Source organism: Sorex fumeus, unplaced genomic scaffold (assembly GCF_029834395.1).
Source record: "Sorex fumeus unplaced genomic scaffold, SorFum_2.1 ptg000035l, whole genome shotgun sequence".
Taxonomy (NCBI): domain Eukaryota; kingdom Metazoa; phylum Chordata; class Mammalia; order Eulipotyphla; family Soricidae; genus Sorex; species Sorex fumeus.
In genome coordinates, this window is record NW_026606092.1 from 33,288,761 (window position 1) to 33,311,237 (window position 22,477).

General features: G+C 36.3%; 1 protein-coding gene across 1 annotated transcript in view; it reads left to right on the forward strand.

The window, feature by feature from the left end:
• The window catches only part of NCKAP5 (NCK associated protein 5), a 1,139,016-nt gene that overhangs the window by 566,744 nt on the left and 549,795 nt on the right, over positions 1–22,477 (forward strand). Inside the window, exon 5 of the mRNA XM_056117696.1 lies at positions 5,690–5,823. Within this exon, the coding sequence (XP_055973671.1) occupies positions 5,690–5,823 (134 nt within the window). The remainder of the gene's footprint in view (positions 1–5,689; positions 5,824–22,477) is intronic.

The window sequence follows — 22,477 nt, forward strand, 5'->3', positions numbered from 1 at the left end:
GGTGATACCTTTTCTCTTCAGAATAGGGCAGGCTTCACTCATATAAGGGTTTTATGAACAATTTCAGGGAAGGAAGGGGTGAGTCAGAATGTCCTTTTTGCACCTTCTGATTTCTCCAACTCCTTCAGTTTAAAGCAGTATATTCAATATATGAAGGTGCCATATTTGGCGCTAGCCATTCCCGAATTCCTTGACTGTTGCTGTGGCTAATTTCATGAATGCCTAATATCTTAGAGTTGCAAAGGAACTTAACAAGTTAGCAGTTAAATAGAGTGATTTTATTACCAAAGTTTTTAATGACAAGGTAACAAAGGATCAAGGTAATAGGCCACAAGACTACTAGTGCTATACATATTCTTCACCACAAATCAGACATGAGCTGATAAAAATTGTAGAAATTAGATCAGTGTGCAATGTTATTATCATTTTAGTTTTATATAGTACTACTTAATCACTGTCACTGTCACTGTCCTCCCGTTATTCATCGATTCGCTCGAGTGGGTCCATTATAATATAATATTTATATATAATAAACCTTATTACATTGTACTGTGAACACAGTACTACCATTAATTTTCACTTGTAACTCAAGTTGTAAGAGATAAACATTATTAACTATAATAAACAGCCATTTTATTCTTCTATCTTTGTAAGGTAAAGGTAAAGGCCCTCCCGTTGATCATCGATTTGCTCGAGCGGGCCCAGTAACGTCTCCGTTGGAGATTTTGTTGTTACTGTGTTTGGCATATCGAATATATCATGGGTGGCTTGCCAGGCTCTGCCGTGTGGGCGAGATACTCTCGGTAGCTGGCCGGGCTCTCCGAGAGGGGCAGAGGAATCGAACTCATGTCAGCCATGTTGGTTGTGTGCAAGGCAAACGCCCTACCGCTGTGCTATCGCTCCAGCCCTTCTGTCTTTGTATGACTTATAATTTGTAATAATCAATCTCAACATGCCAAGTTTTCATTTTATTAATGCTGTTCTAGTATAGGATCCTGAAAATACTCCTCTCATAATGTTAAGTGTATCCCTTTGCTAATTAACAAAACAATACATAATTTTTGCCTAAGAACATTTAATCGCATGGATGATTCACCTATAGCACTTCTTTTTTAGAGTTCAATTCCAGGATTGAAGACATTTTTAAGTGCCCATATGTTTTCTTAACCTTGAAAATTTTTCTCATTCCCTGCCATTTTTTATTTCTCAAACTCTCTTACTTTCCTCCCTTTGTTTTTAAATATTAAACTCTGTATCTTTGTTACTAGAATAAAAGCTTTTCCTCTCTTGAGTGATCTTATCAGCACTGCAAATGTATACCAGGACGCTTCAATCTAAGCATGCTAAAATCTGATTTTGATTCTTCTGTTACAGCTAATAGTACAACTTCAACAAAATCAATTCCATAGTTCCTTATCTGTTTTTCTGCTTCTAGGATAACTGTATCTTTCATAAATAAAAGGGGCATTGAATTTAAGGAGTCTTACAGGGAAATGTATATTGCAACTTATGTAAAAATCAAATAAGGCTGCAATTAGATATAAGAAATATATTTTAATTTAAGTGCATTTTATATTATGTTGTTTAATTGTTTGATAGAGTTTTTCTATCACACCCACACCCATTTTCTTGAAAACATAATATTTTAATTTGGCTGCTGATTAATTTTAGTTTATAAATTTCTGAAGAAAAACATCACATATCTGTTGTTGATTCTCAAAAGATTAAAATAGGATTAGGCTGATTATACTATATAATCTTAAAATGTTCTAGTAAGAATTCAGTGTTGATTGGTGAACACTTGATTGATATAAATTAATAAGCACATCTAAACAAATATTAAAAATATGTTTTGCAGCCTTATTTTCTTTCCTCTCCAAAGCTGATGGAAAGTAACAGAATGACGTGTTGCTTTTTTTTTTTTTATAATTTATTTATTTATTGAATCACTGTGGGAAAAGTTACAGAGCTTTTGGGTTTAGGTCTCAGTCATGTAGGTACCAAACACATTTCCCTTTACCAATACTCATTTTTAACCCCGAACCCCAATAGACCCCCACCTTCCACCCCTCCCAATTCTTGTGAGGCAGATGAGTTCTAGTTAATACTCTATCTACTTTGACTAGATAGATTATTTCGATAGAAGATGCACAATTATTGTTTAGAGTTTACGACCCACCCCCCACAATCAGACATGCTGAAACAGCGTTGTGAAATGATTTGCTTTCTACAACTTGGTTTAAGAGTAAAATGATGTTTTGAATTTCTGCTATTTTACTTATTGACCCTGGAAGAATTTCTATTAAAAGTTAGCTAGTTAAGAGATTGGTTTCTGTGCCCTGGAGTCGTGGCCGTGCCGGAGAGCCGCTCGTGGGGGGCAGCTGGCGACCTAGGTGGGGCGTGGGGGACGGCCCACAAAGCCCCCCTTCCCATGAGGTCCCTGCCGCTCCCGCCAGCCCCGGCTCAAACCTGATTTCCACAAGGCTCCCGTGCGGCCGCCATCTTTCTTTCCAGAGCTGACGTGTTGCTTTTAATTTTACTTTTTGTAAATTCTACTGGGGTAACTTTGGAGGTTGAAAATGTGCCACTAAAGACTTGGGGATAGAGATGAACGGACATGAGAGCAAACAACAGATTTGGAAATCAGCAAGCTAAATATTTCTGATATTATTGTGTATTAATATGCTAACCTCAAGTTGCATATACACTTTATTCATACCCTTGATCTCAGGTAATTGTTCTTTTAGTTGGAAAATTGTGATAATTTATATAAAAATAATATATAAAAAGAATGACCAACTGGATGATAAAGATGGAATATACTAGTAGAAATCAGGGGAAGGTGAGAATGATGGCTGAATGTAGAGAAAGTTTTAGAGGATATCGTTAAAATTTGAGTTGGAGAATATAAATATAATAGAAAGAATTTTAGAATTAAGTAGTGATAACCCAGGCGGCAGTTTAAGTAGAACATGCATAAATGATATAGAAGCAAAAGATACTGAAGTGTTTTGGAGGAATTTGATTTGTGTTTGTTTGTTTGGTTTGGTTTTGGGGTCACATCTTGTGATGCTTAGGAGTTACTTCTATACTCTGGGATCATTCCTGGCAATGTTCTGGGGACCACAAGGGATGCTGGGGATTGAAACCAGAATTGCTGTATGGAGGGGAAGCTCCCTGCCTGCTCTATTACCTCTGCTACATTTCTTTTCTTAAATCTTGTTTTAGTGTTTCCTTCATGGCCCCCAGGAAAATTCCCCCCTGCTGAGTAAGAGCTGGAGAAATTTTATCTCTACTATGGTCTCCTGAAACTAAGCTTTGTGCTATGGGTATAGTTTTATCTTGGTAAATTGTAATGCAGAGTCATAGGGTCTAATTTATTTGGAAAGAAGAGAACCAAGGTCTCTAGTTCCCTATTTTCATTTCATTTTCATTTCATCATCCTGTTATTCGTCGATTGCCTCGAGCAGGCCCCAGTAACGTCTCTTTCATCCTAGCCCTGAGATTATATTCACGGCTCTTTAGGAGAATGAGACCCATCATTGTTACTGGTATTTGGCATATTTGGTACGCCACGGGGAGTTTGCCAGACTCTGCCCTGTGGGCAGGCTACATTCGATAGCCTGCAAGTTTGTCCAAAGTAGGAATGAGATAATAAGATGTCATAAAAAAAAGTTTTGATAAGATGTTGCGCGGCCGCAAATGCGGCCGCGCGGTTCCGGGATCTGGATTTTATAGTCTCTGAGTCTTGGCCGCTGTTCCCTATTTTTTTTTTCAAAACCATTGTAAGGTTTATTAGGCTTTATACAATCATCTGCTTCACCATGCCCCAAACCCAGCCTCTCTTGCTATTGCCCATTGTTCATTCTAAGCAACAGTGGCCTCCTGCTGCTGCTTAAGTAAAGTGGTCCTTTATACCAGCTGTTCTTTCTGCATAGAATATTCTTTCCCCTGATATTTGTTTGACTTGTTCTATCACCTCTGTCCAGTCTTTAGAAAATAGCCCCTTCTCAAAGAGGTTTCCTTGGCTACATTCTTTGAAATTGCAGCAGCACTCTCCCCCCACTAAGAACTCTCTAAATACTTTCACTGCTTTATTTTTCTCCAGAGCTCATACTGTCTTTGAAAATGCTCTGTCTTTTTTTTTTTTTATTAGTGAAACACCATGAGGTACAGTTGTAGATTTACAAATTTTTGTGCTTGGATCTCGGTCATACCACGATCAAATACCCATCCCTCCACCAGTGCCCATTTTCCACCACCAGGATAATATCCCTCCCCCCCCATCCTCCCATCCCCCCATCCCCCCCTGCCACTGTGGCAGGGCATTCCCCCCTGTTCTCTCTCTCCTCCTGGGCGCTGTGATCAGCCAAAGAGGCATTGAGTGGCGAACATGTTCAGTCCAGTCTACTTTCAACTTGCATCTCCCCTCCTGGGAGGATCCTCCAAACACCCTCCACTTGGTGTTCCCCTTTCTATCTGAATTGTCCTTTCCCCTAGAATACCCAGCTGGCCTGTAAGTTATGGAGTAATTCTCCTGGTGTTTCTCTCAGCTATTCTTGGGTATTAATCTCATATTTTATTATTTTATATCCCCCAGATGAATGCTATCTTTCTATGTCTATCCCTCTCTTTCTGACTCATTTCGCTTAGCATGATACTTTCCATATTGTACCACTTGTATGTAAAGTTCATGACTTCATCTTTTCTAAGAGCCACATAGTACTCCATTGTGTAGATGTACCAAAGTTTCTTTAGCTGTTCCCTATTTTATCTTTAAGAATTTGGGTCTAGAAAAAAAATAGGTCGTTTATAATCAGGTGTATGATTTTTTGGTTTCCATCTAGAAAATATATATCTGGATTCATTAATGATCATAACCACAACAGATATAGCATGCTAAAAAATAAATCAGTAAGAACAAAACAAAAACAGTATCAGCATGGCTTGAGTCCATGTTACAAGGATGATCTGAGTTTCTGTGCTTTATCCTGTTTTAGGAATGAGGTTTTGCTGAGCCATCTATTTTGGGTCATCTAACTTCTCTATTAAAACCTACTGGTGAGACGAACTAGTTTTCTGGGATTATAAATATAATTGGTTTAGCTTACTTTTATCTGTGAAGACCTAATTGGACAAAATAAAAACTAATTATTTAATCTTATTCTCTTGAGTTTCATGGTCTAATTAACTTGAAATGCCTGTTCCTTCTATAAAAAGCCAGTAATGTTCCTCTTAAAACATATAACAGAGATTGAAGAGATGAAGTAATTCTGAAAAGGCACTAATGATCTTGCTCATTATTACTTGAGTTATTATGAATTTCATAGAATGATTGGGTCATAGTTCTCCATAACTGCACAGAAGACCACCAGGTTTAGAAAATTATGAAAACATTAGAGTCAAATCAGTGAGGATCGAAGAACCTGTAGCCTTCTACATTTTGGGGCACATTAATTGGATGTCTTTGATCTTTGACTTCTTTGTCTATAACAAGAGATTAATACAGCAGATCCTATTGATGGATTTGTAATAGGATCGATCTATCTATCTATCTGTCTGTCTGTCTGTCTGTCTGTCTGTCTATCTATCTATCTATCTAATCTATCATCTAGCTAGCTAGCTGTATCTCAATTATTTTTATCCTGATAATAAAAACAATCTGAAAGTCACTGTATGTGTTTTATAGCATGAGAAGCTGATACATGAATTGGAAGAGGAAAGACACTTACGTCTTCAGAGTGAGAAGCGTTTGCAGGAGGTGACATTGGAATCTGAGTGCAACAGAATTCAGATGCGTGGCCTGCAGCAGCAATTCTCCAGGTACTGTTCTACACTGAGCATTTTCCTTCCTATGCATGCAGTACCACTTTTTAATTTCCATTATGCAAATTTATGTTGCATTTTAGGGGAAAATATTCCAGCTATCGATCTCGTTTCTTCTGAATCAACCAGTCGTAATGCATTTGGACTTATTTTCTAAAATGTTCTGTTTCCACCTCACATACTTTGGCTTCATTGAAGTTTGTTGTCTTCTCTTACCTGATGATTTTCCAAGGAGTCTTCCAGTGAGATGCGTGGCTTTATCATCTGTAAGCACATCCTGTGAAAGACCTGCCAAAAGATGAAATTTCACTGGTCATCAAAATCTCATTTTAATATAGAAAGAGAGTATGGATCCAACCAGACTGTCAGCATTTACACATTACTGGGAGGAACTATTTAGGAGTAGTAAAAAATTTATTCTAAAGAAATCATTGAGTTTCTCTTTTCCTTTTAAAAAGATATAACTTGAAGTTTAAAGGAGGTCTGAAAAATATAGCTCTTTTTACATTTAATTCCAGTGCAATAAGAATATTTCAACTTTGAATTATAGCTATAGTGGGGCCAGGTCAAAGGTCAACCAATGCAGTTAAAATCTACTAATTTCCATATAGAAACACAAGCGAATTAACTATATCCCTGGACCAGATATTAGCACTCTGTAAGGGACAATATGCTTTTATTTCTCTATCTTGCTTCAGATTTGCATATTCTTTGTTTTATTGATACCTCATAAAACTGTCTAAGAATCAGATTTGAGATGTAGCCCTTAAATTTTCATCAGGAAGCTCTGTATCTACTGTTGAGATTTGAGGAACTGTGTGGTATGTGACAAAAAATATAATGCTTGGTTATGAGACTTAAATAATAGTGAATTAATTTCCAGTTGTGTTACAGGAAGGGATCACCATGGAGCCACCATATTATTAATTTCATTATAGCACACATTGCCAATGCTTATGTCTTTGGTTTAGAGGCATTTTGGAAGAACAAGGTTGGAGTGATGAACAAACAATATTTGCTCAGTGTCAGAATTTCACATCCTTTTCAGTTTTTCAAGTCCATGATAATATGCAGATGCTACATAAATGTATCTCTTGCATTATTTTCTTTGTTTTCTTTGTTTTTCATCTTTGGTCACACCCACTGGTGCTCAGGGATTAGTCTTGGCTCTGTGTTCCAGGATGACTCCTGGTATGGCTCTGGGGATCATGTGGGACACTGGAGATCAAACCTAGGTTGGCCACATGTAAGACAAGCTTCCTACATCTCCTCTACTGTTTTTCCAAGCCCTTAATTGATACTTTTACAAATTCTTGCCCCACTCTTCACAAGTGATTTGTTAAATAGTCTTATGCTGTGTTTTTCCTTTGGTGTGTGGCAACCCTTCACTTTATGTGTCCTAACTTGAAATAATAGATTCCCCATCCACCTCTGAAGAATTAAACAAGCATTGCCTTGTACTGCTTGCCATGTTGATGATTTGGAAAAGGAGGCATACTTTGCTCTCCTTGCACTTCCTAATTGAGATGTCTCTATATTCAAGTTATTGATTTACAGGGCATGAGACATATGGCTCAGTAAATTATTTTCATATGCTGCCAGGTCATCTACTGTAAATCAACTGACAGCCTCATACAGATTTGAGTTATACAAGAACCAAGGCTAAATGATAGAAAAAAAGTAGGTATATATAAAATTAATAGGGGTTGGTGTTATATATTGCTTTTGTGAAGATGTCTTTTCCCAATGTAATCAGTTTCCTTATTAAAAGTTCATTAAAACTGAAAAGTTAGGTCCAATTCAAATCAGACAACTAATGTAGATCAGCAAATGATAGGGATAAATGCATATTTAACAGATAAGATAATCACACAATAATTTAAGTACAGCCAACTAAACAATTCCTGGCAATCTTTCACATTTTAAGCTTTGGCTTCTAAGATATTTTTAGTTATACTTATTTAAACCATCTTGTTACTATAATTTGCATGGTACAGCCCCCCTGGTCAGCATTTAAATACTCACACAAATAATTTCTCTAGTTCAAATTACTGTGCTGAATTTAAAATGTTTGCATTTAGGGCTAATACAAGAGTGATAATGTAGGGGTTGAGTCATTTGCTTTGCATGTAGTTGACCCTGGTTCCATCTCTTGCATGCCATATGGTCCCCTCAGCACTTTCAGGAATGAGTCATGATCAAAGAACTAGGAGTATTCTCTCATTGTTGCCCAGTATCCCCTACCCCAAGAATAGTTTACGTTAATAATTTTTAATTTTTTTCAGGGTGTACACGATCATGTTGTACATGATAATATCTCATATGTGATCTTACTTTGTATATTAGTCATGGGATAGGGTTATCTTCAAGTTAATGCTAATACTACCTTTTTCAAGTAAGACAAAGTGGATTACAATATAAAGTAGCTTTATAATTACAATGGGATAATGTAATAAGAACAAAGACCACTTAAGTAGAAAGTGGCAAGTAATCTTCCTAATGTAACACAACATGGTTTGTGAGGATGGTTTGTGAGGATGCCAAGAATCTTGGCAAACTAAAAAAAAGGAAGAGCAAGTAGTTTTGTAGTTCTTAATTCACAACGTATACTATGTCTTAAAAAAAGAAACTATTTTTGATGATAATATATTTACAATAGAATATATTTTATATCCCTTCATTGGTGATGGCATTGAAGGATTTAACAGGCAACTATCCAAGAAAATATAAATAAAAATAAGTCTTAGAGCACTACTTCTACTCTGTGTTCAATGTTAAGTGTATATATATATATATATATATATATATATATATTTGCTTTTTGGGTCACACCCAGTGATGCACAGGGGTTACTCCTGGCTCATGGACTCAGGAATTACTGGTGGTGCTCAGGGGACCATATGGGATGCTGGGAATTGAACCCGGGTCAGCTGCATGCAAGGAAAAGGCCCTACCCACTGTGCTCCAGCCCCTACAATTTTTTTTATCATAAATAAAATGGGAATCTTGGGTCCATGCCTAAATGAAAAATAAATAAATAAATAAATAAAAAGAACTCTGATGCTGCAAATCCATACGCACATTGATCATATCCTTATTTTTCTTTCTAATAACTCTTTCATGAATTGGACATCTAACACAGGATACCAAGTCATGGACTATGTTTGGTGGAATGTTTTCCCAGAATATTTGATGGTTTTGTAGTTCTGGTGCATCTGTACAGAAGTTAAGGAGATTCTAAGTCTCAGATTCAAAGATGAGGCAAGGCATTGGAGGGAAAAGTGAATAATGAACTTAGAAGCCAAAGTAATTAGATGTATGTGGAAAGTAGAGTTCTGATGTCAGAATGAATGATTCAAGGTAATTAGTCTGGAGCTTGATGTTATGGGTTTTCACCTAGGTGATAAGCCTTCTGACTTAAAGGCACTGACAGATGTTAGAGTTTCTGATTATCGGTGGTAATGAGTAATGGGAACACATAGGTAATAAAATCTATAAAACATTTGAATGTACAGTTTACTTTTATGTTGCCACCAAACCTTCATCTATAATTCCTTTCTTCCTCTGACCTCTGATGAGTGTGTAATAATCAGAAATGGTCCAGATTTGGACAACAAAAAAACAGAAAAAGGACCACAGGTTACAGTATCAACACTAAGCTCATAAATCTACTTACTCTGGGAGTGAATCAGAAACCATAACAAGTCGATTCAGCTCATTTGCAGGAGAATAAAGGATGATTCTTTTACATTTTAATTTTCACTTTACTTTCAAATAATTTCATGATTTGAGTGATTCTTTATTCCATTACCATTACAGTTTAGGTAATATGTTGATACTACTGTTGATGTTCATGATCTTAATGTGTCCATTATCTACATCTCATCACCACCTGTGCTTAGGACACTCTACCAGTGACTTAATATTAATTTTAGTCCACCTCATCATGCCCTCCCTTCTCCCTGACACCTTGCTTGGTAGTCTCAGTAATCCACGACTAAGGGTCTGTCATTGTTGTTGATAAGGTAAGGTAAAGGTAAAGGCCCTCCCGTTGATCGTCGATTTGCTCGAGCGGGCCCAGTAACGTCTCCATTGGAGACTTTTGTTGTTACTGTGTCTGGCATATCGAATACTCTCGGTAGCTTGCCGGGCTCTCCGAATTCCCACATTTTCATTTTCTATAAACTATAGATAAGTGAAGTCATTTGACATTTGTTCATCCTCTGACTTATTTTGCTTGACATGAAGCATAAGTTCTATCTAAATTGGAGCAAAGTGGGAGATTGTCTCTTTTCTTATACTTCCATAATATTTCATTGTATATATACATAGTGCAGAATTTTTATACATTTATCTGTCACTGGCCATTTGTGTTGAATCCATATCATGGATATTGTACTGCATTGAATATAAGTATAAATATATCTTCTTTGATAGATACTTTTGGTTTTTTAGGAGTAGTTGGTGAGATGAGGGGATACTGTTTCATATGAAAACTCTATTTGTAGTAATTTTTGAGGAATCTCCATATTATTTTTCATAAGGGCTGTGTGGAGAATATTCATACCAAAAGTGCATGAGCATCCCTTTTTCACCAAATCTTTGCCAATGCTGGTTCTTTCCTAACTTTATGATAAATGCCATTCTCACTAGTATGAGGTGATTTTCCACTATTGTTTTTATTTTAATTTTCTAAAGTGTAAGTAATAGTACAGGGTTTTTCATATTCTTGCTGGCTGGGTGTCCCGTTCCTTTAGGAAAGCATCTGTTAATCTCTTCTCCCATTTTTTATTGGTTGTTGCTGTTTTTTGTTTTTGAGCTTTGTGAGTGCTTTGTGTATCTTGGATATTAGCCCTTTATTTGATGTGTTTAGTGCAAATAGTTTTGACATTCAGTAGTGTATTTTATGGAAAAAGAATTAAGTTTTCCCCCCAAACACAAACAATCTAGTTAAACTTTCCATATGTTGAACTCTAAGGTAGTTCTGAAAGGCTGATGATAGCACAAGAACTGCCCTTTCATTGACTCATTGTCAAAAAGAAATGGTGTTTTATAGATATTAGAAAGATTGTTTAACCTATAATCAGAATCATATACAAGCTGGACATATGTAATATGATATTAGCTTTGTGACTCCTGTCATTCCATAACTGTCTCCACCAGTTCTTTAACATTTTGAAAATTGTGATTTTCCAGTCAATCAAGGTTAATTATGTAGACTGTGTTTATGGCACGTCCCTTCCTTCTATGTGAATAGAATTAGTATTCGCATGCCTGCCCTTATTTCATCGTGTACCAAGAATAGCACACCACATCTTATGGGATATCAAGTAGAAGGCAACTGATCTCAATTTAAAAAAAAATCTCAGCACACAAAGACTCAACCTGTAACAACATGATAGTGATCTCTTATACAAGAGCCTAATGTCTCTAGGGAGAGATATACAACAATCTTCACACAGTTTTCTCTAAGGCAACTTTTTGGGATCATTTTTAGTGCATTATTCATAACATGCAATAAAAATAAATTATTTAGCATCTTGCATTTGGGGGAGGCTTGGATGGTCTGGGAAATTTTAAAATAATGGTGGTGGGAAGGTGTAATGATGGTGGGGTTAGTGTTGAAATATTGAATATAATAAATTACTGTGAATGACTTCATAAAAATAAAAATTAAAAGTATATTCTTACTATACTCACTTTTTGGTATTTGTATTGTTAAATGTCTAGATAGCACACCAGACGTAGCCAAGCATTTGGAATTAACCGTTTTTCTTTAGCCTTAAATTTTCTATATACAGACACATCACATAAACACATGTGGTGCTTATATTATGCTACATACATTTAATACAAGGCAATAATTAAGCTTTGTCACAATTGGTTGAAACCTCATCCAAATGGAGTTCAAGGTTTCGTTCCCTACATGCAGAATTTCCCTATACCTATTTTTATTTTCTGGGTTTTTTTTGTCACACCTGGTGATGCACAGAAGTTACTCCTGGCTCTGCACTGCTCAGGGGACTGTATGGGATGCTGGGAATTGAACCCAGGTCAGCCGTGTGCAAGGCAAACGCCCTACCTGCTGTGCTGTTGCTCTAGCTCCCCTATACCAGTTTTGACCTTCATTCTCTGCACCGTGATGTGCTTGCTGCCTCGAAGCAGTTTCTTTGCTTGCTTTAACAGGGATTTTTCCTATCACAGTTGATATCTATGTTTAGGTTCTATCTGCTGCATGCTAAACTTCAAAGAGACATAACTGGAGATACTGCTTATTCATATTATCAGTATCAGGGTTTATAGAATTCTAAGTTTCATTTTCTGCTGCCCATTTGAAAGGTGTAGGTACACGGCATATAAGAGTGTGTGTTTGTGTGTGTGTATATGTGTTTGTGTGTGTATGTGTGTGTTGAAGAGGATATTGTGCCCTTAAATGTTCTACCCATTTATTCCCCTTCACTCTTTGTATCTTTCATACACTAAAAGAACATTTTCTCTCCTCCTTTCGAAGGAATAAAACACAGCAATATGAGGAAGGCTGTCGATTGACATTTGGACATGCAACAGACAAAGCTCTCTGCTTGTTTCCTACATTTGTTCCCATTTCATACCTATTGTAAACTATAACCTGTAAGACAAGTTGGCTCTCCTTACTGCCTTGTTGCTCCTGACGAGTAGAGAGGACAATTTGATATTGACTGGAGGTTGTTATTTCCACACTATCAGCAGTATTTCTGAATGAGACTTTTCATAGCAATAGATACCATAGATCTCTTCCTGCGACTAAATCCACTGGAAATTTAAAGTGACAACCCCCTCCCACCCCTCACCACTACCACCATTGAATAGACTATAAATATTTTTTCCAGTTACAGTGGTGGAAGAAAAGATTTTATATTGAATTTTTAAAATCACCTGCTTAACATAATATGGATCCTATTTTGATAGAAAAATATATATCTTAGTAATATAGTATATAAGCCTCCTGGAACACAGGGTAGGGGAGGCTAAAATTAACTATATAGGGAATGGAATAAAAATGGCTGTTATTAGTTCTGAATACTTACTGAGGCCTCTACAAATTTCACAGATCCTTTGTTTTTTTTTGTTTGCTTGCTTCTGCAGCGATATAATGACATTGCCATAGTTTCTTCTTGTATTCTTACCAAAGCTATGTTTTTTATATATGTGCATTATATATAAATTATTCATATATACAGATATATATGTTTCATTTTGTTGTAGTTAGTAATTTTCTTTTCTTTTTTTAAATTTTTTTTAGTGAGACACCATGAGGTACAGTTGTAGACTTACAAATTTCTGTGCTTGGGTTTCAATTATATCATGAGTTACATTGCCTATTATTCCTCTCTGGTAGTGAAAACAATATTAACGCACAGTATATTTGACAATTTAAATTGAAAGAGAAAATTTCTATTAAATGGGTTCTTTTTTTTTGAAAACCTGGTTTAGCTCTATTTCTAACAACCTTAATAAATTTAGTTTAATAATTTGACCTTTCTGGATCTCAGTGTTCTCATTTGTAAAACGGGGAAGTTGAAATATATTACAGTGTCACGATGCTTTTTTTAAAGACAATGTCTTTGGACTTAAATACACCTTTGCATGTTAATAGTTATACAGCATAACTAAGTCTTTCTGAAGTTCTACCGGTTGTCATGTTGAAAACAGGAGTAGACTATTTTATCTCCCAAGTTGTGTGCTGACACAGGCTGCACGGGAGCGAGACTCAGTTTTCACCATGTCTGTGTTCATTCCGGTACTCCAGAGACACAGAGATTAGAAAGCTGCCAAGGCGAGATGAAGTATTTCTATTGAGGACATCCAAAATTGAATACTGAGAAACTTTACTGGAAAAGGGAAGCTATGATCGTCTGAAATAGACAACTATTATTGCTCTTGGCCCTCATGTTGTCCACTTTAGGATTTATTTGAACTAGTTTTGAAACAAAAGCCTGAGCAGAGACAACTTTATGACAACCAGAACTGTTTTCACTTCTAAACAATTTCTCTGAAGAGATAGCTACCAATAAACACATCAATGACCTGTTCTCTCTTTTGAGACTTTTTTTCCCTTTTGCCTATTATAACTCTTTGAAGAGTAACTCTCCAAACTAATCTTTTAAGAAAATGAATGCAAGCCTTAGAAGAATATGCATTTTATTTTTTAATTGGACATTAAATGCATTTATACTTTCAGTAATAAATGTCAGGTTTAATATCAGTATTAAATTGGTCAGCTTTTAAAAGATGTGTATTTATTTAGTTTGAAGAGCATGTAGCATTACATAACCACGGCTGTGCTTGAGAGGCAGAATATTTCTATACCTCTGAAACGTACTCTCTCCTTTGTTGTTAGTTCCCTTCCCATCCTCCATGTCCATGGCAATGGCTCATTTGATAATTTTCCCTGTGATTTTCAGGAAGCAAAACTAAAATGGTAAAGTATTTCATTTTTTTATATCTGACTAAATTTACAAAGTGTGTCTTTTGATGTGCACATTGATATTGGACATATCAGCCCTGGTATTCTGTTGTATAGATGCAATAGTATTCATTCATTTACTGGGCAAATTACTAAGACTAGATTGTTAAGTAACTTGGTAAGCATAATTTAGCTTCACAAGAAATCATTTTCCAAAGTAGCTGTGCCATTTTGCATCTTTTCAGTATCAATGTAGATGTGATCTTTTGTTCGGTGTTGAGAAAAGCTTGTTGAAAATAAAGCACAGTTACAGAAATATTGGGCTTAATGAATTATTTTAAGGTGAATACCTTTGTACTTTAAACATAGTCAGGAAAACAAATGCTTTGCCAGCCTTTCAGAATCATCTCCAGATCTCTCTTCTTCCCAGTATCAACCTTTGTCTCTCTCAATATGTGTCTATTTACTCTGCCTTTATAGCAATAATTCACCTTGTGTTTTTAAACGCTTACATTGTTCAGTGTGCATGATAAGATACTTTCAGTCTTTCCTTTTTGTAAATATTGCATATTCTCTTTTAGATTTCTTTTAACTAATGAATTGTCTAGAAGTCTTCAGTTTCTTCCAGATTTATCTATTGAAGAGTGTAGAGCAGTTTGCCTATGGCATTTCTGAAGTATAAATTTGCTGATTGCTTTCCTTGATTCACTTTATAATATTCCTCTTTCCTTGACATTTTCTGCAAATTGGCAGGTATTTTTCCCTAATATTGATGTAATAAATAGGTAAAGGCTTTTGTTGTCTTTCCAAGGTGCAGATAGCATTTTTTTATATAATGATGTATTTCTTATGCTACTGTAATGGTCGACATTCAACAGATATTTGTTAATTTATGGTTGAATGAGTAAAGTATATCATTGAGTAAAAATAAGAATTAAAAAAATCTTCACAGCAGCCTAAGGATGCAGCAAGTTTTATACTATGAAATACTTAAGTTTAAACATACGGAAGAATTTGAGATGATGTGTTTATGATATGAATTGCTTCCAAGAGAATTTATAGAATGGCCATTTCTAAGGATCTTCGAATTTTTGATAATAGTCATCATTCTTAGAGTTATAAACTATGATGGCCTGGGAGGATGAAGACCCAATTTCCTGTTCCTAGCCTTCTATGATAGAGTGCTCACCTATAAAAGATGAGTTGCCTGTTTCAGAATATCCTTTGCAGAATTCCTGTCTTCAGGGCAGTAAACAGAATTTGGTGCTTCGAAGATTTGCTTTCCACAGGGTAAAGTTTACTTTCAGAGGGTGCTTTATGACCCTCAGATAACATTTATATCAGTCTGTCTACCTAATGCTTGTGGAAAATGCAAAGGCAGCAGTCTCTATAGAGAGGACTGTTGTTCTGATTACCTTTTGGTGCATAGGCAGTGCATTCATTGAATACCCGCATTGTGTTCCTGAGTGCTGATTGTAAATACAACTGTTCTTTGGGATCGTTTGTTTAATTTGTGAACAGGAATTCAGTTAAGATGGTCCTTGTTTATAAATGTCTACATCTGTTGCTAACAAATTGCATTGAGATTTTAAGAATGTTTTCTGAGAATAAAGTAGGAAATTAGCTATACTGAATCTGTGGGTTTCTGACAAAGGAAATGTGTTGTAGTTTTCATTAAATTTTGCTTTGGAATTCTTTCCATATTCTTCTTCAACAAAGGTTTTCACCTGGATGTGTAAGGTAGTCTAGCAAGTGATAGAATACATTTTCTCAAAACACAAGAATTCTCTTTTCTATATTTAGTTCCTGTGACATTTCAAATTATTGCATTTTTGTAGTGTTTCCTATTAATATTTCTGTGAAATTGATAAAAACTAAGACTTTTTTGTGTTTTTTGGGGGGCCACACCAAGGACTTATTCCTGGCTTTGCCTCCACAGATCTCATCTGTAAGGACCTGAGGGATCATATGTGGTTATGGGAATTGAATCTAGGTCTTCTGTGTGTGAGGCAAACACCTTGCCTACTTTGTTATCGCTCTGGCCCCTAAATGCTAACGCTTTAAACATTCATTTTTACATTATTTCTAAAAACCATTCCATATCATGTTTTAGACATTTCTCACTATAACCATTTGTGTGTGTATGTGTGTGTTTGTTATGCAAAAAAATATGGCATAACGTGAACAAATACAACACTGAACCTTAAAAAATAAAGAAACTTCTTTAAGGTCACATGAGCAAGTTGCACCCAGTTAGAATCTAAGAATTCTCTTCTGACTTCTGGTCAAATGTTTCATCTGCTTTTTTTTTTATTTTGTAATTTATAATTCATGTTAGTTTAAGATGATATTAGAAGTAATTGTATTTCCTAAATATTTGAGCCTTGATTAAAAAATTTCACATATTCTGCCATTGACCCTGTACCTTAAACATAATCACTGTAAATTGAGATTGTATCAGAGAGAACCTTGGGTCAAAGAGAATAAGGAAAATTCTATTAAGTTAAATGGAAAAAGTTTTAGTTAATATGTTCCTATTATAAAACTCATAAAGAAGGTATGACCAGTTATTTGGTCCTCAGTTTCTTTTTCATGGTCTATTCCTTATTAGTATATATTCTAATACAGTTTCAATCCAGCTGAACTGGTGATTTAATTAGCATTTGTAGACACCTAGATTACCTTTAAATCACAACCATATTGATTACATGAGCTATATAATCATTGAATTTCGCTAAAAATGACCTTTGTTACTCTTGGTTTGGGAAATGTGTATTTTGTTTCTTTATTTGTTTAGAGATCCATTTATTACTGGATTTGGCATATCAATTTGGTCTATATTCCCAGCAGAAGCTGGGAAAAACATTCGTAATGCCCGCCTGTCCTTCACCAACTACAAAACCAAGATGACTGCCCTCCGACATCATGATGGATCTATCACATCTTCCAGAAGGGCAATGGAGAAGATTATTCATGACTTCTACTCAGATCTCTTTAATAGCCACATCCACTTGCCCACATACCACATACCACATGATGGATATATCGTTCCCAATGTTCTCCCTTCCGAAATCCAACATGCCATCTCGTCGGTAAAGAAACAAAAAGCACCTGGCCCAGACAAGATCAGACCTGAACACCTGAAGAACTTACCATCAGTACTCATCAATACATTGGCTCGACTCTTCACACGCTACCTGTCTGAATGCAAGGTTCCATCCCAATGGAAAACCAGCAAGACTGTACTACTATACAAGAAAGGAGACATCCACGACATTGGCAACTATCGCTCAATCTGCCTATTGTCTGTCATCTACAAACTATTCACTCGAGTCATCCTGAATAGGATTAGCAGAACACTAGATGAAGGACAACCATGTGAACAAGCTGGATTCCGAAAATGATTCAGTACCATTGACCATATCCACACAATAACCAAGCTCATTGAGGTATCTCGGGAGTTCAAGATGCCGCTCTGTCTAACGTTCATTGATTTAAAGAAGGCCTTTGATTCTGTTGAGACGGAAGCGGTCATGGAAGCCCTAGCCAATCAGGGCGTACAAACTCAATACATCAGGATCCTTCGTGAGCTCTATTGCGGATTCACTACCAAGATCTCACCATTCTACAAAGATGTAATCATCCATATCAAGAGAGGGGTTCGGCAGGGTGATACCATTTCACCAAAACTCTTCAGTGCCACCCTCGAGAACATCATGCGACGACTAGAATGGGAAAACATGGGAGTGAAGATAGATGGTCGGCAACTACACCACCTCCGCTTTGCTGATGACATCGTTCTAATAACACCAAACATCAGCCAAGCGGCACAAATGCTGGCGGACTTTGACCGTGAGTGTGGAAAGGTAGGACTACAGCTGAATCTTACGAAGACAATGTTTATGAGAAACAGCCTTGTTCCTGACGCTCCATTCGCTCTCAACGGAACCACCATCTCCGAATGCAACAGTTATATATACCTAGGTCGAGAAATCAACATGATGAATGACCTGGCACCTGAGTTGCGCAGGAGGAAGAGAGCGGCTTGGAATGCCTTCAAGAGCATTGAAGAAATAACTAAAAGGACAAAGAACCTCCAGCTACGAGCACATCTCTTTGATTCCACTATTCTTCCTGCATTAACATATGCCTCAGAGACCTGGACCCTACGAAAACAGGATGAGAACACTATTCGGGTCTCTCAAAGAGGAATCGAAAGAACTATGCTTGGAATATCACGATTCACTCAAATGAGAGATAGAATCCGGAGTTCTGATCTTCGTCAACGCTCAAGAATCAGGGACGCTGTCTCATTTGCCAAGACATCAAAAATCAGATGGGCTGGACACGTAATGAGGTTTACAGACAACCGCTGGACTAGAGCCATTACTGGTTGGATTCCACGGGACATCAAGAGATCACGTGGACGCCCACCTATAAGATGGTCAGACTTCTTCGTCAAGACCCTAAATGATCGGTTTGAGGCTCTACATGTTCCTAAAACGAACAGATACCATTGGGCTACGCTAGCACGCAACCGGGATGAATGGAGACGTTACTGGCACCCGCTCGAATAAATCGATGAATAACGGGGATTAAGTGATTAAGTGATAAGTGATTTGTTTAGAGGCCTCATCAGTTGGTGCTCAGGGTTTGCACCTGGCTCTTCAGTTAGGGATCGCTCCTGGCAAGGTCAGCGGATCATTTGTAGTTGTGGGTTTGAACCCGGGTAGGTCTTATGCAAGGCAAGTGTTCTGTTCATTGTTGTATTTCTCCAGCCCTAAGAAGTGTATATTTAGCTAACAACATTCAGTTCCATATTCAACCTCTTCGATGCATTTTCAAATATTCCACATTCTTAATTTGGTTAGTCTGTATGCACTTTGAAAATATAATTATGCTTTTCTTGCTAAGATTTTTTTTGGGGGGGCTCACACCCGGCGATGTACAGGGGTTACTCCTGGCTCTGCACTCAGGAATTACCCCTGGCAGTGCTCAGGGGACCATATGGGATGCAGGGAATCAAACCCGGGTCGGCCATGTGAAAGGCAAACGTCCTACCCGCTGTGCTATCACTCCAGCCCCTTCTTGCTAACATGTTTGAATCTTAATATGTTGTATTTTTTTACCCACTGTCACTGTCACTCTCCTCCAATTGTTCATCGATTTGCTTGAGCGGGGCCAGTAACATTGTGAGACTTGTTACTGTGTTTGGCATATCAATACGTCATGGGTAGCTAATTATTTTACCCAGTAGAAAAAAAAAATGTCTTATGTTACAAGTCTGATGTATATATAGTAGTTTCTCAGTAAATGTTGGAATATATGATTAGAGTAATTTTTTTAAGAATAAATTCCTGTTTTTGAAGTTATTTTCATCAAGCCCTCACAGAGGTTGAAATTTCAGCAGTCATGGTAATAAATTGTAATCCATAAATTATCATTAAAATTTATTTGTATTAGATTTAAAATTCCTCCGTCCCTCTTAGAGAGCCCGGAAAGCTACTGACATATCCCACCCACATGGTAAAGCCTAACAAGCTACCTGTGATGTATTCGCTATGCCAAAAACAGTAACAACAAGTCTCACAATGGAGACGTTACTGGTGCCTGCTCGAGCAAATCGATGAACAATGGGAGGACAGTACTACAGTGCTACAGTGCTAGATTTAAAATATATGAAACATATTCAATTTATATTATTAAATGAAAGGTAAAAATTTACAGGCTCGATCATTCTATAACTGAAACCCAAGCACAAAAATTTGTAAGTCTACAACTGTACCTCATGGTGTTTCAGTAATAAAAATTGAAAAAAAAAGTTACAGGCATCATTGAGATAAAACTTGGATAGATTTTTCTGAAAAACATGACAAAATATATCTGACTTTGTGTGGTGGTGGTGGTGGTGATGGGATTGATGACTATAAAAACAAAGTCATATCTTCATCTAAAAGACTGTTACGGTAAAGAAAAAGCCATATTTGAATAATAAAAACTAACATTAGATAAAAATCAAATCATGGCTAAAGAAAAGAGAAAAACTTATCTAATGAAAACTGGGAACCAGAAAGGGATCTGAACTGAATTTCGAAGCATGTGTAAGTACGGAGAATTTAATAGGGAAGTGAATATTTGGAGTGATAGCACAGCGGTAGGGTGTTTGCCTTGTGCGCAGACAGCCTGGCCGAGCTGGGTTCGATTCCTCCGCCCCTCTCCGAGAGCCTGGCAAGCTACTGAGAGTATTCAATATGTCAAACACAGTAACAAGAAGTCTCACAATGGAGACGTTACTGGGCCCGCTCGAGCAAATCGATGAACAACGGGAGGACAGTGGACAGTGGACAAAACAACAACAACAAAAAAAAGCCAGGCCGAAACCTGTAAAAGTTCACCATGTTTTTCAGAAGCAAATAATAGCTGAGTATTTCTGGCATTCAGTTTATCTAAGGCCCTTCTCTAAGTAAACTAGCCATTTGAATCAGGCAGTCACCATTCCTTTGCATTTGGAGTTGTACCTTTGCAAAGTTGATTTTATGAATATCTCAGTTATGCAAGTCAATCTCACTTTGAACCTTTATTCCATAGCTCAGCGGTCACCTTTGATGTCAGAGATACTTTAGGAATTGATTTCTGTTCCCTTGGCATTTCACATTATTTTCAAGAAAGTCTCCAGTGAAGGAGTAATATATATACTATACTTCCAATATGCATGACATATATAATGCTTACAAGTCTGTTGCCTTTTCGGAAACAATCACAAAAGCACACAAGATACATTATCAGGAAATACCCTGTAGGTCTTTGAAACAGACTTGAATGGCTCCAAGATTCTGCACATTCAGATTTTCTAAACCATCTCTCTTGAAGAGAGCAGTAGGATAATAAGGTTATAGTCACCGCCACATTGCAACTAAATTCCAGTTTACAAAAGGCTGGGATCTTTCCTGGTTCATGGGGTAAACTGTTAAATCAAAATGTATAAGGAAAAAACTTAAATATGAAAAGCAGCAAAGATGTTTGCTTCAAAATTCTACAGTGACCCTTTAAATGTATGTGTATGTTTAAATTATTCTTAAATTAGCATTTAAAGAGAACTTAGCAAATTCTAAGTGCTATTTCAGGTAAAAGGGACATATAGTACGGAAACAGAACAAAATAAAATAAATCTTTTTCATAGAAGAACCATAATGCAATGCATAAATTATTCTTGTAACAATTCTTTATAAAAGACATTCCTATTATCTCTTTTGTAGAAGAGGAAACCAAGGTTTCTATCGGTTAAATAATAACTGTCATGGAGTTTGAATGCATTATAGCAAGGATTTGAACTTAGAATTTTTTTCTTTGTTTTGTTTGTATTTGTTAGGGGTTCACACCTAGTGGTACTCAGGTATCTGTGCTCAGGTATCAGTCCTGAGAGTGCTTCGGAGAATATTATACAGTGCTGAGAATCAAACCCAGGTTAGCCAAGGCAAGTGCCCTACACACTACACCATCTCTCAGGCTCTGAGTTCAGCCTCTTTGACTGATTAAGGTATATTATTTCTGATTTCCAATACGAACAAAAAAGCAAAAAATTAAAATTATTAATTATTGATTTTGTGTCATTTGTTTTTAGGGAAACTTGAAACATTTTCTAATTGCTTGTCATCTGACGTGAAAGTATTATCACCTATATTTTACAGATGAGGAAAATAAACTATTGTTTAAATTAAACAATTTGCATCAAGTCACACGGCCACTAAACAACTGAATCAGATTCAGCTCATATACATCTATTCCTTAACATATATTCTTATATTATATTATATATAACATATCTTTCTTATATTATATAATATATAACATATATTCTTTCTTATACTATGCAATTAAATTTTTTACATTTAATAAATAGTAATACTTGTATTTTTGGAACAAATAAATATGCTAAGTATTTTGCATAAATGCTAATATAGTGGAATTTTATTCCAGTGTCCTTTGCGAGTTTGTGTGTATCTATTCATTACTTAGCATATGTTCTTGATGACTGAGAAGTTTCTCCATCATTTTGTAAAATACATAGAATGTGCTTTAGATTCATTTTCAGGTCAGTCTACTATAAAATTATAAAATCTGAGAAGTACTAAGTTCCAATACTACTATTTATTTTCTGGAATACTTAATAAATGATGGTTTTTTTTTTTTTCGCTTTTTTTTTTA